The sequence below is a fragment of the Sus scrofa genome, chromosome 9, assembly GCF_000003025.6.
Source record: "Sus scrofa isolate TJ Tabasco breed Duroc chromosome 9, Sscrofa11.1, whole genome shotgun sequence".
In the NCBI taxonomy this organism is placed as follows: domain Eukaryota; kingdom Metazoa; phylum Chordata; class Mammalia; order Artiodactyla; family Suidae; genus Sus; species Sus scrofa.
In genome coordinates this window covers 62,304,612-62,328,843 of record NC_010451.4, presented here as the reverse complement: position 1 = coordinate 62,328,843, position 24,232 = coordinate 62,304,612, and the positions used below count along the sequence as shown (strand labels likewise).

The 24,232-nt window shown below is 35.0% G+C and overlaps 1 protein-coding gene across 1 annotated transcript in view; it reads right to left on the bottom strand.

Annotated features, from left to right (window-relative positions):
* GUCY1A2 (guanylate cyclase 1 soluble subunit alpha 2) overlaps positions 1 to 24,232 on the bottom strand; it is a 409,223-nt gene that overhangs the window by 181,960 nt on the left and 203,031 nt on the right. The window contains exon 5 of the mRNA XM_003130093.6: positions 18,307 to 18,792. Within this exon, the coding sequence (XP_003130141.3) occupies positions 18,307 to 18,792 (486 nt within the window). The remainder of the gene's footprint in view (positions 1 to 18,306; positions 18,793 to 24,232) is intronic.

The window sequence follows — 24,232 nt, the reverse complement described above, 5'->3', positions numbered from 1 at the left end:
CATTTCCTTGGTGTCTTATTCCACTCAAGCTGCTATGACAAAATACCATAGACCAGGAGGCTTAAAAATAGGAATTTCTTTTTAGAGGTTAGGAAATCTAAGATCAAGGTGCTGACTGTTACAGTTCACTGAGGAAGCCTCTCTTTCTGGCTTGCATATGAAATCCTATGCCTGTTTTCTCACATGGAAGAAAGAGAGCACATTCTGGTCTCTTTATCTTTTTATATGAATACTGATCCCATCATGGGGCCCCTTCCTCATAATATTATCTAAATATAATTATCTTTCCAAAGGCCCACCTCCAAATACCATCACATAGAGAGTCAGGGCTTCAAAAAATGAATTTTGAGAGGACACATTCATTCAGTCCATAACTCTTGGTATTATAAAAATCAAGAACATTGGAGTTCTTGTTGTGGTGCAATGGAAATGAATCTGACTAGAACCATGAGGGTGTGGATTCAATTCCTGGCCTTGCTCAGTGGTTTGGGGATACGGCATTGTCATGAGCTGTGGTGTAGGTCACAGATTTGGCTCAGATCCCATGTTGCTGTGACTCTGGCGTAGGCCAGCAAATGTAGCTCCGATTGGACCCCTGGCCTGGGAACCTCCATATGCTGTGGGTGCAGGCTTGAGAAAAGTGAAAAAAAAAAAAAAATCAAGAGCATTTATATATATAAAAATTACTAAATGTATAAATAAAATGTAGCACCATATGTGCACTATTAGTCATTCAATAAACACTAGTTCCTACTATGGACTGAATTTTTGTGTCCCCCTAAAATTAATATGTAGAAACCTAATCCCTATCATGATGGGATATATATATATATATATATATATATATATATAAAAAATTTTGTTCTGCTGTACAGCATGGGGACCAAGTTACACTTACATGTAACCCATAGAAAGTATCTTCTACAACTAAAGGTATAAAGAACAAACCACAACAGGACAAGTAGGAGGGGCAGAGTTACAATATAGGCAAGTGTCATACCCCTGGGTCTCCAGAAATAGGAACATAATTTCAATTCAAAGTTCTCCAAAAGGAATGAGGGGTCTAAACCCCATGTCAGCTACTCCAGCCCAGGGGACCTGTATCAGGAAGAGAAGGCCCCTGAACACTTGGCTTTGAATGCTAGGGAATCCCAGAGGGCTGTGGGAAATAGAGACTTAAATCTTAAAAAGATGAACACAAAATCCCTCACATTCCATGAATCAGGGCAGAAACAGAAATTCTACAGGAGGCTGTATCAGGCCTATCTACTGATCTGGAAAGTCTCCTGAAGAGGCATGAGGCAAATGCAGCTCACCTTGGGAACATAAAACTGGTGGCAGCAACTTGGGGGAGTTCATTCCATCATGAGGACACTGGTGCTGAAAATTACCATTTTAGAATGCTCCCTCTATCCCAGCCTCAGAACCCCAGCCCTACCAACACCCTAGGGCCAGTATGAACCAATGGTAGGATGTCTCAGGCCAAGAAACTACTGGACAAGGAGAGAGACACACCCATTACAAGTCAGGCTGCTTTAGGAGCCTGTGAACCCACATCCACCACTTGATATAGCCCTGCCTACCAGAAGGGCCAGGACCTGGCCCCACACACCAGTTCACAGGCAGAAACTGCAGGACCCAGCTCCACTAACCAGTTGGCAGGAACCAGGCCCAGAATCCTGGCCCTATCAACCAGCCTCACCTCCAGGAGGCAGAAATCGGCCACAGCACAATCAGAACCCCACAGAACCCCAGAGCCAATGGACCTAGGCTATGAATCAGCAGAACAATATCCATCCATGGACCAGCTCCACCCTGGCCCAGACCATCAGTGAACCTTCTGAAGACTTGGGACCAGCCTCATTCATCAGCAGGCAGATACCAGCCACAGGAAGCCCAGAGCAGGTGGACTCAACCCCTCCACCTTAGGCCAGAACCTGCTCTGGGATTGCCTGAGGCCTGGCCTTGCCTACGTGCAGGCCAACACAAGATTCAGGACACTCCAGACTCCAAAGTCAACTATATCAGGAATCAACACCACCCATTAGCAGTTGAACACTACATCTGGGATTCATGGATCCTACAGCCAGGACTCAGGACCAAACTTTGCCAACCAGTGGGCTGGCACTAGCCCCAGAACCCGGCTTTACCCACCAGTGAGCATCCATCAGCCCTGGGGACTCCCAGACAACAACTCCACCCACCAGTGAGCTGGCACTAGCACCAGGGGCCCTGGGGTTCTTCAGCAAGCTGCATTGTGACATGGCCTTATCAAACAGAAGTTGACAGCATCTGCACAAGGTAGGGCCTGGAAACCAACCAGATCAGAGGAAGCAAGTCTACCAGACAACCCACAGAGGTCAGCACACTGCAATGAAGAACCCAGGCAGCACACATAAGAGGTATCCGTAGAGCATATAGCTCTGGTGAGAAGACGGGAAGGTGCTACTGGGACTTCTCTTATAAAAGGCCATATCTCCAAAGTTAGGAAATATTACCAACCTATCAGATCCACTGAAATTAAAACAGCAAGTTAGGCAAAATGAGACAGAAGAGGAACACGTTCCAAAATATGAAACAAGATAAAAACCCCAGAAGAAAAACTAATTGAAGTGGAGAAAGGCAATCTACCTGAGAAAGAGTTTGATGTTAAATATGATTAAAGAACTCAGGAGGAGAATGGAGACACAGAGACAAAATTTTGAAGTTTTAAACAAAGAGTCACAAGATATAAAGAACAACCAAACCAAGATAAAGAACACACTCACTGAAATGAAAAATACACTAGAAAACAAAAAAATCAAAAGTAGTCTAAATGATATAGAGGAATGGATCAGTGAGGTGGAAGACAAAGTAATGGAAATTACTGCCCCTGAACAGAAAAAAAAGAAAATCAAAGGAAATGAGGACAGTTTAAGAGAACTCTGGGACAACATTAAGCACACTAATATTTGCATTATAGATTCTCAGAAGGAGAGGAGAGAGAGAAAGATGCTGAGAATATATTGAAAGAAATAATAACTGAAATCTTCCTTAAGTTCAGAAGAGGAACAGACATCAAAGTATTGGCCAGACTCACCAAAAAAGATAGAGAAAGAAGCCAAATAAACAAAATAAGAAATGAAAAAGGAGAATTCTCAATGAATACAGCAGAAAAAACATGAGGATAGTATGAACAATTATATGCCAACAAATTTGAAAATATAGATGAAATGGACAACTTTCTAGAGACATACAGCCTGCCAAAACTGAATCGAGAGGAAATAGATCATTTAAACAGAACCATCACTAGAAATGAAATATGGAATAAAAACACTTCCTACATGAGTTCCCATCATGGTATAGTGGTTAGTGAATCCGACTAGGAACCATGAGGTTGCAGGTTTGATCCCTGGCCTTGCTCAGTGGGTTAAGGATATGGCATTGCCATGAGCTGTGGTGTAGGTTGCAGATGCGGCTCGGATCCTGCGTTGTGGGATAAACATTCCCTACACACAAAAGTCCAGGAGCAGATGGCTTCACAGGTAAATTCTACCAAACATACAAAGAAGAACTAGTACCCATCCTTCTTAAACTTTTGCAAGAGACTGAAGAAGAAGGAACACTCCCAATGGCATTCTACAAAGCCACCATGCCCCAATACCAAAACTAGGCAAAGATCCTACTAAAAAAGATCATTATAGGCCAATATCTTTGACGAATATTGATGCAAAAATTCTAAACAAAATTTTAACCAACTGAATCCAAGAACACATAAAAAAGATCAAACCCTACAACCAAGTGGGATTCATCCCAAGTTCACAAGGATGGTTCAACATATGCAAATCAATCAACATCATACAAAAAAAGTGAAAAACCACATGATCATCTCAATATATGCAGTAAAAGCATTTGACAAAACCCAATACCCATTAATTATAAAAGCTCTTACCAAAGTGGGTATAGAGGGAACATATCTTAACATAATAAAAGCCATTTATGGCATACCCACAGACAATATAATACTCAATGGAGAAAAGCTGAAAGCCTTCCCAGTGAAATCTGGAACAAGGCAAGGATGCTCATTCTCATTACTTTTATTCAACAAAGATTTGGAAGTCCTAGGCACAGCCATCAGAAGAACAAAAGAAATAAAACTATTCAAATTGGAAAAGAAGTAAAATTGTCACTGTATGCAGATGACCTGATACTATATAGAAAACCCTAAGGACTCCACAGAAAAACTACTCAAACTGATCAATGAATTCAGCAAAGTAGTGAGATACAAAATATAATATTCAGAGATCTATTGCATTTCTGTATACTAACAATACAATATCAGAAAAGAAATTAATAAAGAAAATTAAAGAGGAATCAAGGAAATGGAAAGATATCTCATGCTCCTGGATTGGAAGAATTAATATCATTAAAGTGGGCTTATTACCCAAAGCAATCTACAGATTTAATGTGATCCCAATCAAATTACCCATAACATTTTTCGCAGAACTACACAAACAAACCAAAAATTCATATGGAAGCATGAAGGACCCGGAATTGCCAAAGCAATCCTGGGGTTTGGGGTCAGGGGGAAGACAAGCAGGAGGCATAACTCTTTCAGACTTAGACAATATTACAAAGCTACAGTAATCAAGCCAGTATGGTATTGGTACAAAAACAGACATACGGGCCAATGGAACAGAATAGACAGCCCAGAAATAGACTGAGGCATCTACAGTCAATTAATCTTCAAAAAAGGAGGCAAGAATATAAAATGGGAAAAAGACAGTCTCTTCAGCAAGTGGTGCTGGGAAAATGTGATAGCTGCATGTAAATCAATGGAACTAGAACACACCTTCACACCATGCACAAAAATAAACTCAAAATGTCTTAAAGACTTAAGCATAAGATAAGACACCATAAAACTCCTAGAAGAGAACAGTGGCAAAACATTCTCTGACATCAACTGCACAAATGTTTTCTTAGGTCAATCTCTCAAGACAATGGAAATAAAGACAAAAATAAACCCTAATCAAACCTATAAGCCTTTGCACAGCAAAGGAAACCATGGTAGGATAGGGTTAGGGGAGAAGACAGCCTAGGGAATGGGATAAAATAGTTGGAAATGATGCAACCAACAAGGTTGGTTGTACATTTAATCTCTAAAACATAGAAACAACTCACTGAACTCAACAACAATTAACCAAAAAAACCAACTGAAAAATGGGCAGAAGACCTATTGAGGCACATGAAAAAATTCAACATCACTAATTATTAGAGAAAAGCAAATCAAAAATAAAATGAGGTCCCACATTGATCAGAATGGCCATCATTAAGAAGTCTACAAATAACAAGGGCTGGAGAGGGTGTGGAGAAAAGGGAACCCTCCTAAGCTGTTGGTGGGAGTGTAAATTGGTAAAACCACTATGGAAAACATTATGGAAGTTCCTCAGAAAACTAAATATAGAACTACCATATGATCTGGCAATCCCAATCCTGGACATATATCCAGACCAAACTTTCATTCCAAAAAAGATACATGCACCCCTATTTCACTGCAGCACTATTCACAATAGCCAACACATGGAGACATCCTAAATATCTATTGACAGAAAGTGGATTAGTAAGGTGTGGTACCTAAACTCAACCATAAAAAGGACAAAATAATGCCATTTGCAGCAACATGGATGCAACTAGAGATTCTCATTCCTAATGAACTAAGTCAGAAAGATAAAGACATATACCATATGATATCACTCATATGTGGAATCTAAAATATGGCACAGATAAACCTATCTACATAACAGAAATGGACTCACAGACATGGAGAGTAGACTTGTGTTTGCTAAAGGAGAGAGAGAGGGAGAGGGAGTGAGATCGACTGGGAGTTTGGGGTTAGTAGATGCAAACTATTACATTTAGAATAGAGGAACAATGAGGTCCTGCTGTATATCGCAGGTTATATATCCAATCACTTGTGATAAAGTGTGATAGAAAAATAATAGAAAAGAATGTATATTATGTATAACTGGGTCACTGTACAAAAGAAATTGACAGAACTTTTTAAATCTACTATAAAAATTTTTTTAAATATAAAAATGGGAATTAAATAAACTTAAAATCTTTTGAACATCAAAGAAAACTGATGACCAAATGCAATAACAATCTATGGAATAGGAGAAAATATTTGCAAATAATGTGACTGATAATGGCTTAATTTCCCAAATATATAAACAACTTCAACAATTTAACATATGAAAACACGTGACTCACTTAAACAATGGGCAGAAGACCTGAACTGACATTTTTCCAAAGAAGACGTACAGATGGCCTACAGGCACCAGGAAAGATACTCAACACCGAAAATCATCAAAGAATTGAAGGTAAAAACCACAGAGATGTCACCTCACCCCTGTCAGCATGGTTATCATGAAAAAGACCACAAATATCAAATGTTTGTGAGGATCTGGAAAAAGAGAAACCTTGTAGACTGTTGGCAAGAATGTAAATTTCTACACCTACTATGGACAACAGTATGGAGCTTCCTTAAAAAACTAAAAATAAAACTACCATATAATCCAGCAATTCCACTCCTGGTGATATATCAAATAAAACAAAAACATTACTTTAAAAAGATACATCTACTCCAATATTCATAGCACCATTATTCATGATAGCCAACATACAGAAAATAACCTAAGTATCCATCACCAAATGAATGGATAAAGATATGTGACATCTCACATCATCTCACAACAGCATAAAGAAAGAATGAAACTCTGGCATTTGCAAAAACGTGGATGGACTTGGAGGGCATTATGCTTAGTGAAATAAGTCAGTCAAAGAAAGACAAATACTGTGGGATATTATAAATGGAATCTGAAAAACACAATAAACTAGTGAATCAAACAAAGACGACTCACAGACAGAGAGAAGAAACTAGTAGTTGCTAGCACTAAGCAGTAATACAGGAGGGACAAGATAGGGGTAGGGTTACAAACTACTATGTATTAAATAAATAAGCTGCAAGGATAGGCAATACAACCAATATTTTATGATAACTATAAATGGAGCACAACTTTTAGAAATTATGAGTCACGCTGTTGCACATGTGAAACTAACATACTATGTACATCAACTATACCTCAATTTTTTTAAAAAAGGAAAAAGTAAAAAATGTTTAAAAATATATAAAATGATGCAGAAATTTCAAGGTTAAAAATCTTTATAATTAAAAAAAAAAAAATGGAGTTCCCGCTGTGGCTCAGGGGATTACAAGCCAGACTAGTATCCAGTGAGGATGTGGTTTTGATCCCTAGATTCACTCAGTGAGTTAAGGATCCAGCACTGCTGTGAGCTGTGGTGTTGGAGGTCTCAGATGAATCTTGGATCCCATGTTGCTGTGTGTCACGAGACATGTTTTTCCAATCTTCTTGCTTGATCATCCACTGTTGTGAGACGTGTTTTTCCAATCTTCATGCTTGATTATTCACCCATAGCCCCTCCTCATGTGATCTCATCAAAAGAGTAAAATAAAAGCCATGTGGTCTCTTGAGGCAGGGCTCTTGGTCCTAGAGACCTTGAGTCCCCCTGGTTCCCACCTTTACTATCTCTGTGTTTTGCTTTGTGTTGGTTTTTTCCTTAAGTTTCACAGCACCCATTCTTCAGCCCCATCCTGCTGAGCTGGTCTCGGCAGCTGTGGTTGTGGCACAGGCCTGAAGCTGCATCTCTGATTCAAGTCCCAGCCTGGGAACTTCCTTATGCCACAAATGCAGCTCTGAAAAGCAAAATACTTTATAATTATGCTTAATTCCAAAAGCAAAACACTGGGTATTACTAACCAATATGTAAAATGTTTATTAAAAGTCATGTAAATAATAAATTTGAATATCAATATGGATGAAAAATAACCACCTCAAAACAATTTGATAAATTGAGCAAGAAACTTCATCAATTTTTATTTTTGCTTGGCAATCTAAATTGCCATAGAGGTCTTTCTTCAGAATTTGCCACAACATTAAAAGGAAGTGTTCTCTGAATATAGAAGCATGTCATATTAGAGTGTAAAAAAATAAACATTTTAGTTTCAGTTTTACCATGTTGGTCATGGACCAAACACTGTCATCTTCATAAACTGCATATTGTAACTCAAGTTATTCAGATTAAAATGATCAATGAAGGGACACTATGGATCTGTCTTCAAGAATGAAGATCCATGAGAACCCAGTGAAGATGATATAAACAATGCACTTCAGCAAGCTCTCTTGCTTGTACTTTTACCTCTATCCTTATTCTTCCTTCTCAGATGTCTCTGGAATTAACTGTAATTCTAATAACATGAAAGAAGAAACTAAAACTAAACATTTCATCTATTCCTAATAAGCATGGCTCTACAATACTTAGGTACATACAAATAAAAGGACATATAAGCAAAACATATAAAACATACAACCAGTCACCATATATGCCCAGAAAGAGCTATTTGAGAAATGACAGTTAACATTTATATTTAGTAGCATGGACTAAATGCTGTGATAAGCATTTTAAACTTCATTTAACTTAAAAGCTAAAAAAAAAACTATGACATAGATAAAACAGGTTAATTACAGATGGTGCAACTGAAGCTGTGAGCTAAAACAAGTGGTTAATGGCAGAAAAGTGAGAACTCTAAATAGTGTACTTAAGATAGCAGTAGGATTCCACAGTTTTAGCTAAGTGGAATAAGAGAAATGTGGAAAAGGACCCATTCTACTCCTTTGTTTTCTCTTATCTCCAACCTAAGTGCTTGCCAAAGTAAAAAATATAAATGAGACTTGACAGGTAATTTTTAGGGCATTATGGTATTTTGAAACTGAGAATATATTCCCCCACTAGAAAAGTTATTAGGAATGCTTATCTGTGAATTTCACTTTCCTTCAAAGCATGAAATTTTCTACTGAGTAAAATTGCACACACACACACACACACACATTTATATATATGCTATAACCAAAGCATTTTGTAGGCTTCTGTGAGAGTTATGCCCTGTTGTCAAATGAATGAGTAAAAATGTTTATTAAATGAGTTGATTATTCTACTTCAGCAATTCATCTTTTCTATGGTTTACTGGAAGACACTTGTTACTTTATTTCAAATAACATAGCAGCAAAAGTAAAAGGCACTGATGTTGATGGAGACCACTAAAAAGAACTTAGTATAAATCTTGAGTAGTCTGCAATTTCCAACTTATGTGCAATGATCAGTGAAGGGGAAAATATGTAAATCTTAGAGGGAAATGCACCAGCTAAAATGGAATCAGTATTTAGTGCTGGGAAATTAAAAACGATATATCCATATTTATGAAATTACAAAAATAATCTAAGTATTTAAGCACTTTTGCTATTCATTTATTTTTTTGGTCTTTTTGCCTTTCCTAGGGCTGTTCCTGTGGCATATGGAGGTTCTCAGGCTAGGGGTCCAATTGGAGCTGTAGCCACCAGCCTATGCCAGAGCCATAGCAATGAGGATCCAAGCCATGTCTGCAACCTACACCACAGCTCACGGCAATGCCGGATCCTTAACCCATTAAGAAAGGCCAGGGACTGAACCCGCAACTCCATGGTTCCTAGTCGGATTTGTTAACCACTGCGCCACGAAGAGAACTCTAACTTTTGCTATTTTAAAGGCCTAAGACAAAACAAGGGGGAAAGGAAAAAAACAACTTGCTTTGTTCTGCAAAAAACAATTCACACTGGAGTGATATTCTTGAGATTCTGCTGCTTTTCTAATGCCTGGCTGAAGTCCAGTGGACAGTGGTTTTAGAAACTCTATACTATCAAATGTCAAGACAAATAAAAATTATTAAGGCTTTGAATTCTTTAGCCTTGAAACTTTATGCAAGAAATATCTGTTTTCAGCTTTTAGCAAGGAGGTTGAAGATAGAGATTCAAGTCTGAAAGAACTCCTTAAAAAACTTACAAACTGCTAGTATATCAGTTAAGCAAATCCTAAGTTGTCTTCAAAAGACGTCTGGATCAAAAGGGTTTTCCTGATTTTCAGTTTCCCTGGGGTATTAACATGCCCACTAAAAACCCGTACTCTTATCATCATGAGCATAAACCTTTCCATTATGGATATTTACCATCTACATATATAAATCAAGAGAATATGTGAACTTAATGGCTTCTTAAGCCCTTTTTAATGGCATTGTATTTATGGAGTTTTGGAGCTTATAAAGTCAACACGGTGTGTCTATTGGTGTTCGGAGATTTTCGGAATTCAAAGTATCGAGCATCTTTTCAATTTACATTAATGCCAATAGTGCCTCCCAATACAGTTCATTCATTTTCAAGAGTGGATATCTGTTGCATTTCTATATACTAACAATGATAGCTCAGAGAAAAATTAGGGAAACAATCACATTTACCACCACATCAAAAAGAATAAATACCTAGGGATAAACCTACTTAAAGAGACAAAAGTCCTATACTCTGAAAACTATATGATACTGATGAAAAGCATCAAAGATGAGACAAACAGATGAAAGGTATACGATGCTCTTGGATTTGAAGAATCAATATTGTCAAAATGACTATACTACATAAGGCAATCTACAGATTCAATGCAATCCCTATCAAGTTACCAATGACATTCTTCACAGAACTAGAATAAAATATTTCAAAATTTGTATGGAAACACAAAAGACCTCAAATAGCCAAACCAATATTGAATGAGAAAAAAAGTACTGGTAGAATCAGGCTCCCTGACTTCAGACTATATGACAAAAATACAGTAATCAAAACAATATAGTACTAGCACAAAAACAGAAATATAGATCAATGGAACAGAACAGAAAGCTCAGAAATAAACCCAAGAACCTATGGTCAACTAAGCTATGACAAAGGAGGTAAGGACAAACAGTGGAGGAAAGACAGTCTCATCAATAAGGGGTGCTGGGAAAACTGGACATATAAATGTAAAAGCATGAACTCAGAACATTCTATAACAACATACACACACCAAAAAACCTCAAATGGATTAAAACATAAAATGTAAGTCCAGATACTATAAAACCCCTAGAGGAAAACAAAGATGGAGTGCTCTTTGACATAAAGTGCAGCAATATCTTGTTTGTTCCACCTCCTAGATTAAGGACAATAAAACCAGAAATAAACAAATGAGACCTAATTAAACTCAAAAGTTTTTGCAGAGAAAAGGAAACCATTTTTAAAAATGAAAAGATAACTCACAGAATGGGAGGAAGTCTTTGCAAATGATGCAACCAATAAGAGCCTAATTTCAAAAATATACAAACAACTCATACAACTCAACAACACAAAAACAAACAACTCAATCAAAAAATGGGCAGAAGACCTAAATAGACATTTCTTCAAAGAAGACATAGGGATAGTCAATAGGCATATGAAAAGATATTCAACATCAATAATTATTAGAGAAATGCAAATCAAAACTACAATGAGATACCACGCCTCACACCTGTCCATGGTATGGCCATCATTAATGAGTCAACAAATAACAAATGCTGAAGAGGGTGTGGAGAAAAGGGAACCCTCCTTCACTATTGGTGAGAATGTAAATTTGTAAAACCATTATGGAAAACAGGATTGACATTCCTCAGAAAACTAAATATAGACCTACCATATGATCCAGCAATCCCACTCCTGGGCATATATCCACACCAAACTTTCATTAAAAAATATACATGTACCCCATGTTCATTGCAGCACTATTCACAATAGCCAAAACATGGAAACAACTTAAATGTCCATCCACAGATAAACTGATTAAGAGGTGTACATATATACAATGGAATATTACTCAGCTATAAAAAAAAGTAATGCCATTTGCAGGAACATGTATACAACTAGAGATTCTCTTCCTAAGTAAAGTAAGTCTGGAAGAGAAAGATAAACACCATATAACATCACTTACCAGTGGAACCTAAAATAAGGCAGAAATTAACCTATATACAAGACAGAAAAAGATTCAAAGATATAGAGAATAGACTTGTGGTTGCCATGGGAGCGTGTGGAAAGAGAGTAATGGATGGGAAATTTGGGGGTAGTAAATGCAAACTATTACATTTAGAATAGATAAGTAATGAGGCTCTACTGTACAGCACACAGAACTATATCCAATCTCTTGGGATAGACCATGATGGAAGATTATATGGATGAGAAATTTGGGGGTAGTAAATGCAAACTATTACATTTAGAATAGATAAGTAATGAGGCTCTACTGTACAGCACACAGAACTATATCCAATCTCTTGGGATAGACCATGATGGAAGATTATATGTATATATATATATACACACACACACACTATGGGTCACTATGCTGTATAGTAGAAACTGGCACAATACTGTAAATCAACCATTTACAGTCTTAATAAAAAATAAGGGTAATAAATACAAAAATATCATAAAATACCAGCAATAAAATAAATTATATTAAAAATAAGGAAAACATATACTAAAAGGGGGAAAAAAGACACATTTTGCTCCCCTTTGACTCTATAGAAGGAGTCCTATGCATCCTCTGGCTCTAAGTCTCCTCTTGCCCAGGAAAAGGATTCTGATTCCCATCAAACTTTGTCGTAATGTCTGTCTTCATACTTGCTGCCTGTTTTCTAGATCCTGTAATCCTTGTTTCAGGCCCAAGGTCTTTCATCCCTTAAAAGTGAGCCTAGATTTCTATTCCTATCTAGTTTGCTGGAATCAGCTGTTCAACGTGGACTTAGAATACTTGTATTCTTTTAACAATAGAAAATTTGTGTTGTTGGTTTTCACATCTCACACATCTCAATATCAGATTTCCTGATCTATTAGGATTCTGATCCTATTTTCTAGTTGTCCTGTCTTGTCTGTCTACACCTTCTTCCCAACCCAAACCTGACACAGATAATCAGTGTTCAATTACCGACAATTGCAAATGAAGTTTGTGGTTTGTGATAGGAATGCCTCTCTAATCCCACTTCAGTAGAGGAAGATATTTTTTAATGAACATGTTTTAGAATTGTCTGGGCAAGATGATTTTAAAAATGGCATATCCACTTTTATTTCACTTTCATTATTTTGAAATTAATTATATTCCTTATTGTCTGCACTTGGAATTATTGACCTCCCTATACCTTTCCTGGCATAGTATTTCTCCATAAGAGAAATTTAGAGAGAAGATGCCAGCTAGTTTCTGATAAAAAGGGAGGATGGCATATGAAAGAGTCCCCAAACTAAAAAAAAAAAAAAAGAAAAAAAAAAAAAAAGAAGAAGACGAAGAAGAAAAAGAAAAAAAAATGAGCTTTTCAGAACTCTGAACAATTTGTAACTGAAAAGATGGGGGTGGAATTGGCTAAGTCTGACATAGTGTTTCCTCATCACTTGACATTAAAACCATAATTATTGATTACATAAAGTAATCTTAAAACCGTTTCAACTTTTGGTTTTTACTATTTAATCTTTGTCTCAACCACAGTCTAGCGTTGTGGAAAAATTGTAGGTTTTAGAGTCAAACTTTAGTCAGTTCAAATTCTGATTTATTATCTACATTATTTAGCTTTTCTGAAATTCGTTTTTTTTTTATCTAAATATGATGACATAACAAGTACAAATATTAGTCATGGGGGATTAAATTAAATTAATGATTAAATGAAATCATGTTTTTATTATTTTCTAGTAAGCACTGCATGCATTTTAGTTATGTACGTACAAAACATACAAAATTATAACAAAATACATAATCCCAGTCCATATGTCCAAATGTACCTGACTCAGAAATAATAATCACAACTTATGTGTACATCCACTACTACATATCAGGTGCTAGTCCAAGCACTTTGCACATTTCAGTTCATTAAATGCTCATGATATAACTATGAGGTAGATACATTTAGTATCAACATTATAGGTTATGGAACTGGAAGAAAGTGAAGAAAGTGGTTAAAGTTAAAAGGATGAGAGCTCTAAGAAGTGTATTTAAGATAGCACTGGGAATTTACAGTCTCAGATGAGTACAATAAGAGAAGCATGGGAAAAGATTCATCTTCCTCTTTACTTCTCCTTTATTTCAAACTAATGGACTTACCAAAGACAAAAATATAAAATGGGGCAAATAAAGATCCCTTGTTGCACAATGGGTTAAGGAACTGGTGTTGCCCATGTCACTGCTCTAGCATGGGTTACACTGAATCTCTATAGTACCTTAGTCATTTTAACAATCTTAATTCCCATTCCAAGAACACAGTATATTTTTCCATCTGCTTGTGTCATTTTCAGTTTCTTTCATCAGCATATTATATATATATAACCCACTGAGGGAGGCCAGGGATTGAACCCATGTTGTCATGGATACTAGCTGGGTTCCTTACTGCTCAGCCATGACAGAAACTTCTAGGCTTTCTATTCTGTTCTATTTAAGTATGTGTCTGGTTTTGTGCCATAACCATACTGTTTTGACTACTGTAGCTTTGTAGTACAGTCTGAATTCAGGAAGCATGATTCCTCCAGCTTTACAATTCTTTCTCAAGATTATTTTGGATATTTGGGGTCTTTTGTGTTTCCATATCATTTAAAAAATTATTTGTTCTAGTTCTGTCAAAAGTGTCATTGGTATTTTGATAGAGGTTGCATTGAATCTGTATATTGCCTTAGATAGCATAGTCATTTTAACAATCTTGATTCCTCAATCCAAGAACACGGTATACTTTTCCATCTGTTTGTATCATCTTCAGTTTCTTTCATCAGCATATTATATTTTCAGAGTATATGTCCTTTACTTTGTTAAGTAGTTTTATTCCTAGGTATTTTACTCTTTTCAGTGCCATGGTAAATAGGATTGTTTACTTCATTTCCCTTTCTGATATGTAGCAATTTCTGTATATTAACTTTGTATTCTTTTATTTTTTGAGTTAGATCCTGTTTTATTTTTATTATTTTGGGGGATTTTTAAATGAATTATTATAGTTGATTTACAATGTTTGGTCAATTTCTGCTGTACAGCAAAGTGACCCAGCCATACATATCTTCTTTTTTCTCATATTATCTTCCATCATGTTTCATCACAAGTGACTGAATATAGTTCCATGTGTTATACAGCAGGACCTCATTTCTAGTAGCTTTCTGGTGGCATCTTTAGGATTTTCTATGTATAGAATCATGTCATCTGCAAACAGTGACAGTTTTACTTTTTCCTTTCCAATTTGGATTCTTTGATTTCTTTTTCATCTATGAATGCTGTGGCTAGGACTTCTGAAACTATATTGAATAAAAGTGGCAAGAGTGGACACATTTGTATTGTTCCTGATTTTAGAGGGAATGTTTCACCTTTTCACAGGTAGTGGGTTTGTCATATACATGCTAAAGTATGCTCCTCTATGCCCATCTATTGAATGGGAAAACATATATGCAAGTGATATGACCAATACAGGGTTAATATCCAATAAATATAAATAGCTCATAAGGCCCAGCATTAAAAAAAAAAAAAAAAACCTGATTATAAAACAGGCGGAAGAACTGAATAGACATTTTTCCAAAGATGAAATGCACGTGACAAAAAGGCACATGAAAAGATGCTCAGTATCACAAATCATTAGGGAAATGCAAATCTAAATACAATAAGATATCACCTCATGGCTGTCAGAATGTCTATCATCAAAAAGAACACAAATAACAAATGCTGGTAAAGATGTGGAGATAAGGGAATTCTCCTACATGGTTGGTAGGAATGTAAATTGGTACAGTCAGTGTGGAAAAAAATAGAGGTTTCTTAAAAAAACTAAAAATAGAACTACCATATAACCCCAAAATTCTACAACTAGATATATATTTGAAAGAAACAAAAAGACTAATTTGAAAAGATTCATGTGCCACAATGTTCATAGCAGTGTTACTTAAAATTACCAAGATATGGAAGCAATTTAAGTGTCAATCAACACATGAATGAAAAAAAGAAGATGTGGTATATATAGACAAGAGAATGCTATTCAGCAATAAAAAAGAATGAAATCTTGACATTTTCAGCAACATGGAGCTAGAGGGCTTTAGTCTAAGGGAAATAATTCAGATAGAGAAAAGCAAATGCTTTATGATATCACTTATACGTGAACTATAAAGAACACAACAAAATAGTAAATAAAACAAAAAGGAAGCTGACTCACAGACATAGAAAATAAATTAGTGGTTATCAGTGGGGAGAATGAAGGAGCAAATGGCAATATAGAGGCAGAAGTTTAAGAAAAAAGATCTTTATGGAATTATTTGAAATCATATGTTTGAAACTAGAAAATTATAAAGCACTATAGAATTTCAAGAATATTTCATTCAAATTTTAAAAATAATAAATGTGGCTCTGGAATTGCATTTCTTTGTAATTTATTGCTATAATTTCATAAGAAATATTTGTGATTCAAAATTATTTTGATTGCTTTTTAATATAAATTTACAAAAGATGGAATGTACAGTCTTGAGTATCTGAGAAAGAGTAGAGGCATTCTGTAATTTAAAACTTGCTGATAATAATTTATAACTATAAGACACTGTCTAGTTAAAGAAAATATGAAAATTTGAGGATCTTACAGTATATTCCTATAGATTTTCTTTTTCTGTGAGGTGTCCTATCTTGTCTTCAGGGAAGGAAGCTTGATGTCAGTGAAATTTAATTATATTCTTAAACCCTAAAATTGCTTTGGTACCCTCAGAAGATATCATATCTCTTCTTTTCTCAAAACTTAACTGACCCTTTTATTAAGTCAGAGATTTCTATGTTTGCCAGAAGAGAATCTTTTTCATGCTCACTTAGTTGGACCGACTTAGGGCCAAAAAAAAAAAAAAAAGAAAAGAAAGAAAGAAAAAAGATTGAGTACTTTAGCTGGAGGACAGTAACACAGAAAACAACACTTTTGTTGCAAAGATTGGTGCAATAGTGAAAGAAAATGCTGGCAAATTCAAGACAATCTGCTTTCTCTTCTGGGAATGAGAGTGTCTCTCTGGTTTAGGATCATATATTTGGCTATCTATATCATAAATTAACTAACAATAAATTATAAGGAACTTAAAGATAATTTACAAAAACTCCTATTTTGTACAACAAAGCAAATCCCTCATATATCACACTGTATGTTTACCCCTCAGAGGAGGTTTTCTAAAATATTTACCATTGGCTGTATATCATACATAATGGAACTAGCAAACATCTTTCTCTTAAGGAGATACATATTAATAAATTAAACACCCTCCAGATCATAATACGAAACTAAAACGTTAAACAGGTTCTTTCTGAATATGCTTATATGCAGATCATACTATGGAAAGAAGTAAAAACCTAGATGGATTAGTAAAGAAAATAAAAGTCTAAGGTTCACTACTGCTTATTTATATTAAAAGTAATTGCTATCCTTTATATAAAAAAAAGTTGTGTGCCTTGACCATTACACAATCTTTATGGAATTCTTTGTTAAGTTATTGAGTTATTTATTAGGTAGATATGAAACTGAATCACTCAAAATGTTGCAATAAATGTAATAATAAGGAGTTCACCAAATCAGACTAACAAATGATAATCTGTATACACTTTCAAACTCTTCCAATTTGTAGTCTGGATATTTATGGTGCTTCCACTAAAAAGCATTGCTACAATAGTTATATGTATTCTTTCAGAATTAGAGGGACCTCACTTGCTTGACAACGAACTGCAACACTCACTTAATTGACAATGAAGTGCAACATACTCACTAACCTTTTTGAGACCACACCTGCAGCATTTGTAGATTCCCAGGATAGGGGTTGAATCGGAGCTATAGCTGCCAGCCTATGCCATAGCCACAGAAACGCGGGATCTGAGCCTCTCATTGCAAGGCTGATACCCTGACACACTGAGCGAGGCCAGGGATCAAACCCACATGCTCATGGATACCAGTTGGATTCGTTTCTGATGCACCACAATGGGAACTCCGAAACAGTTGATGCTTTTTTAACTGCCAGTGTAGTTTTTACTTTATGTTGGAATCCTACTCTTTTTAAAAAATTAATCATGCAGTGAAAAGTTGCCTAAATTTCAGCAAGTTTATTTCAGTCATAATAAACTTAGAGGACTAGCTCTACAGAATTTTTCTTTACTAAGCAATATCATAGTTCACAGTTATCTATGTCAATAGTATAAATCAGCTCATAATGAAAATTTACTCATAAAGCAGAAATTCTTGTATTCTGTATAAATTTTTCTAAATTGAGATGACCATAATTTACTGTCAAGTTTAAATAGAAAAAGAAAACTATCCTTTTAATTTAATTAAGATGACATAAAATTATTTATATAGAAATAACTAAACCTCATTACCTTATAAATATCCAAAAATCCACATTGGTGGTCAAATCTTGTGTACAGTTCATTCAGCATGCTGATCACCTGCATGGGGGTACACTGGGCACATATGGCTGTGAAGCCAACAATGTCTGAAAAGAGCATGGTGACATCATCAAACTTTCTGGCCTGCACTTGCTGGCCTTGCCACAACTGCTGGGCTACATCACCAGGGAAAATAGAATATAGAAGATCCACTGTCTTTTTTTTCTCTTCTTCTAGGGCCTGGTGAGTTCTTTCCAAAGTTGCTTTTAATTTATCCATTCTCTTCTTCAAGCCATCCTGAGCCTTTGCTTGCTCGCCAACCAAAATGACATCTCGGGTCGCATCATGGATAGGGATGTCCGAGAGATGCAGTCCTCGTCCCATAAGTTCATCCAACTTGTCCACACATGGAGAACCCAAGAACAAAATGGAATTTGATTCTGGGACATGGATCATTTGTCCTTTCACTTCCATCACCTGCAAAATTAACATGGAATTTTGATCAGCACTCTTCGCACAGTAGGTTCACAAATATTAATTAGTATCTGATGAAGAAGAATAACAAGAAATGTTTTATTACCTCTACTGACTTTATGCATTCATATAAGCAAATTTAAATGTGATTAACAGACAATGTTACTAATTGTTTCTCATTTAGCTGTTTTCTTAAAAGTAATGAGCGAACTGATCAATGAGAAATGAAATGGGAAAGCATTTTTATTCAAAATGAAACTGCACCCAGGTACATCATGAAACTGGTTCATGAACCAGTTAAAACACATTTGACCTGCCTGGTAATAACAGAATTAGCATGGATCCAATCTGTCAAAAAACTGCATTTAATTGTCATTAATGCAGAGAGTAAGTCCAAAATTTTAAATGAATCAAATTAACTGTTTAGCTTTATGTAAGTCATTTTTCCACCAGTTGTAGACCTGTGAAAATACAGCAGTTTTTTCACTGACTAGATTAGTTGGCAATTCATTTAGTCTTAAAAATAAAAATTTAAATGAGAGATTATTAAGCCAATGTTGCCAGAAAATAGCTATCAATCAACAAGCATGTTCAGTATAAGCCAAAAATAGCTTCCCAAATAGGTATAGTATTAAAAGAATTCTGTTAATGAGATAAATAATCTGAAAATATAGTAATTTAAATTGATTCCCTCCTTTCTGTGCTCTTTGAATGGAAAATTTGGGGAATCGTTTAATGAAAAACTTTTTGAACACGGGCGTATGTTACCTTGGTGCCCTAAGGAACACTCAGAGGGGCTGAGCATAGAAGGAAAGGAAGGTAGACTTAAGATATGTTTATCCAAATATAGTTATTTGGGTTAGGATAAGGTACTTCAGCACATGTGGAGAGGAAGCTAGTTGCAATTACCTGGAAAGAATAGCCTACAAGCTGATCCGCTGAGATTGTGCATCAGTTTTATACAGGTCACTTTCCCCTACTAAATGGAATGTGCTCAATAAATTTGTTTTCTTTTGTCCCTCATACAATGAAGTAGTTAGGCAAGTTGGAAATTGGAAACAGAACAAACATGAGGTAAAACTACAGAGGTTTTGACTTTTAAGCCTGAAAATGTTGTATTTGTTCCCCCTGTACTATTTACCTAGATCTAGTCTATATGAGGAAATAAAATTGAATCCTTGCTTGATATTATAATTTTTATGAAATGAAATATTCACTTTTTAATGTAAGTTCTGCTAGTGTTCAGTATTTCATCATTTTATACATAATACTCTCATTTATTCATTGAAGTGTGTATTGAGAACTTTATATTTACTAGTACTCCTCTGGGTGATGAGCATAAAAAGATAAAAAAGGTTTCCCTTCTTGAACATATTGCAGTATGAAAGGGAGAGCCAAATTTATATAGCCTAGAGAACATAATGAAGAAGACCCTGGAGTTCCTTGGCCCCGAGTGGGTTAATAATCATTGCCCCGAGCTGCAGTGCAGGTTGTGGATGAGACTTGGATTTGGTGTGCTGCAGCTGTGGTGTAGGCCAGCAGCTATAGCTCTGATTCGACCCCTGGGAACTTTCATATGCCTCATGTGTTGCACTTCAAGAAGGAAAAAAAAAAGACCCTTCAATTTCCCATCCAAGGTGGGCTCTCAAAAGACTGCAGGCTATCTTTGAATATAAAGAAAATAATTGTCCTGAAAAGTATTTCCAGATTTTTCATATATGTCTGATATACTTTTTGGGGAGGGGTTTGTTTATAATACATATTTGTTAGAATACTAAAGGTATATTAAGGAAGATACACATAATGTATATTCTCATAGTCCAAAAATAAGTATAGTAATATTTTTCTTAAGATTTAAGGTAAAAGCAAACCTCTAATCCTCATACATAGAGACCTCCATCTGGTCTCTCTCTCTCTCTTTCTTCTCAAATTTCCTTCCAATTATTTTTTTTTTTCTTCTACATCTTACCTTCTTCTCCTTTTTCTCCAATTGTTCTTTGGACTAATTTTTTTTTTCATCCTATCTTCATTCGTTCTTTATCTCTCTTGCTTGACTGTCTTTCTTTCTCATAAATGAATTCCTTCATTTTCCTCATCTTTTTCTTTTTATTTCTCTCTTTTTTTCTATGTATTAATCTCCACATTTCCCATCACACACAGACCTTTTTCATTTCTGCCTTTGCTTCCATCTATTTTAAATATGAAATCTGTATATATATATATAGGCTTAAATAAAATATATTATTTGTTATATGTACTAAATAAGAGTGTTTTATTAACTTAGAAAGAATCTGAGTGGACTGTTATATTCCATTTCAAACATACAAAACATAAATATATTCTTGATTTTTATGTGGCCATTAGTTGACTTTTTTTTGAAATCTCTGAATCAGTAGGATCTGAGAGAATAAAGTAATTGCTTACCTCTTACAGGACAGATAAAAAAATCATCAAAGAGAAGCCCCCAATATACACAGCAAATAACTTCATGTGTTAATATTTTCATCAGTGATTTTTTTCCTTATTTACTAGTTGGGGCAAATTCAACTGGAACTTTTGTGTCTCTGCCATAAATTAAGTTTTAATTTATTTGGAAAATAACACAAATTATTTTTCTTGAATTGTTTTTGCTTTATTACAATTATAAATTCTGAAATTCACCATGATCTGCATTTATTAATTTAGCAATACATACAATTATAGGAACTATGTATTTTATGTAGAGAAAACAGATTTGTGAAAAATTGCATTAAATTGAAATATGTCTCAGCTTTTATTGCATCCCAAATTATATTAAAGTTTTAATAAAATAACATAACGTGTAATGAAAATAAACTGTCTTCAAACCTATCAAATTTCATAAAGTGGTAAGCATAATAAATGGGAGTGGGCTCAAAAACAGTAGATATGACAGACTATACATATATGTGAGGTTATGAATCAGGGAGATTAGTTCAGTAGAATTTACTCAATCTGAACAAAGAAAATAGACTGAAAAAATATTAAATAGCACTTCAGGGACCTGTAGGACAATAACAAAAAATCCAACAGATAGAGTCCTAGAAGCTTTTGAAGATACAATGGCTGAAAATGTCTCAAATTTGATTGAAAATGTAAACTCAAAGAATCAATAAGCTATGTGAATCTCCAGTAGCATAAACCCAAAGAAACCCACTTTAAGACACAAGCATAATTAAACTTCTGAAAACTGAATTCAAAGGAAATACATTGAAAGAGCCAGAGAGAACAATGATGATATTCTCATCAGACAATAGCAGAATAAATGTTTTTCAAAGAGCCCATGGAACATATAAAAAGACAGACTATATCCTAGGCTATGAAAAAACACCACAAGTTTTTAAAATTGAAATTATATAGAATATATTCTCTGACTACATTGAATAAAACCAAATAAAAAAAGAACCATAAGACACAGGAATAGTAGTCAAGATTGGAAACAATTCAGATGTATTTCAATAGTAAATAACTAAACCAAATGTGAACTACTGAGCAGTAATATTAAAAAAATATTCCACTGATACAGACAACACATTGGATGAATTTGGAGGAAATTAAGCCAAGTGAAACATTTATCAGTTAATAAATTGCAAGAGTTTTTGTTTTTCTTGCTTGCTTATTTATTTGTACCATTCAATTGTTGTTTGTGTTTTGATTCTTAGAATATATTTATCAAAAAAATAAGGTGCTTACCTATTTCCCCCAGAGGACTTCTGATTTTTTAAAAATTTCAACCTAATAGCTGCATTGATTCAGCAGTTTTTGAAAATTTTTGAAAATGTTTTCATTTTCTCTGACATTGTCTTCATTAAATATTCTTCATTAAATAATTTGAAAATCTTTTTTATTTTATTTTATTTTTTTTTTAGTGCTAGAACCACGGCATATGGAGGTCCCCAGGCTAGGGGTCAAATCAGAGCTGTAGCTGCTAGTCAATGCCACAGCCACAGAAATGTGGGATCCGAGTTGCATCTGTGACCTACACCACAGCTCACAGCAACACCAGATCCGTAACCTGTTGAAGGAGGCCAGGGATCGAACCTGTGTCCTCCTGGATGCTAGTAAGATTTGTTTCTGCTGAGCATGATGGGAACTCCTAATTTGAAAATTCTTAAGTCAAGTACACTAAATATAATTCAAAATAAATATAAAATATTCATTTATTAATACATCTGTTTCAAAAATATTTATTTAATATCTATCGCCTACCAGTACTATGCTAAGCACTTTCAATTTGCAGAAATTTAGGCAGAACATCTTTGCTTTTTTATTAAATTGAACAGTAAATTCAACAGTAAAGTGTGTATGTATCTGGAGGGCTATTAACATCTGAGGTTAATTATGGTATATTTACTCTATGGATTGAAATATTGCCATTGTTAAGATGAGGTACTATAAAATTCGTATTGTTTATTGATGAAATCAGCAAAAAAAAACCATCACCCTTCAGACATGTTATCTTTCTGTGCTCATTATATTTTCCGTGTTTGTACTTAGTTTCATTGTTATTATTTACACTTGAGAAATTCATTTTTAAAATGAATTGAATTCTGTTTTGATAGTTAAGCCAGTAAAGCACACGACTATGTTGGTTTAATATTCCAAGATTCAATGACACTTATCTTTTTAAATCATGGAAAGATTCAATATTTAAAAGAAATAAGTTTATACTTTATAGTTGAAAGAAGCCAATCAGCACATTTTTGTCATTCAATTGTGCCAAATTTCCAAATATTTTATTCATAGATTCTTCATTTACTTTGTATTAAGAAGCAGTAAATTTCAGACTATGTGGGTATATTAAATGGATATGCAGTTTTTAATGCCTTACCTACAAAGACTGTCTTTCTTCCCAAAGAGCGCAAATGATTTCATTTTTTATCATACACACAATCATTAATCATAAAAATTAAAGGAATATACTCTGGGGTGCCTTTGTCACCACAATGATTCACACATCCATGGAGGATGTTGGTTATATTTCAATATATCCAGTTTAAAAAATTACACTTCAAAAATCTATAATAATTTGGACCTACACAGGAAATGTTTTACTCCTCAAAGAAATATTACAGAAATGATTCTGCACAAAGCATTAACACATTGTTATTATAAGGTTGAGTGAGGCCTCCTCATAGTAATTGAGAACCATTTGGATGTATAAAAAAATATTGGACTTTCTGACCCAGCCAATTTTACATGAGAATATTTTTTTTTTTTTTTTTTTTTTTTTTTTTTTTTTTTTTTTTTGGTGCCCTGGAGCATATGGAGTTTCTGGTCTAGGGATCAGATCTGAGCTGCAGTTGCAACCTAGAGCCACAGCTGGCAGGCTAGGGATTGAATCTGCAATTGAAACAGTGCTCCCAAGATACTGCCAATCCCGTTGTGCTACAGTGGGCATGAGAATATTCCAAACATGAGAATA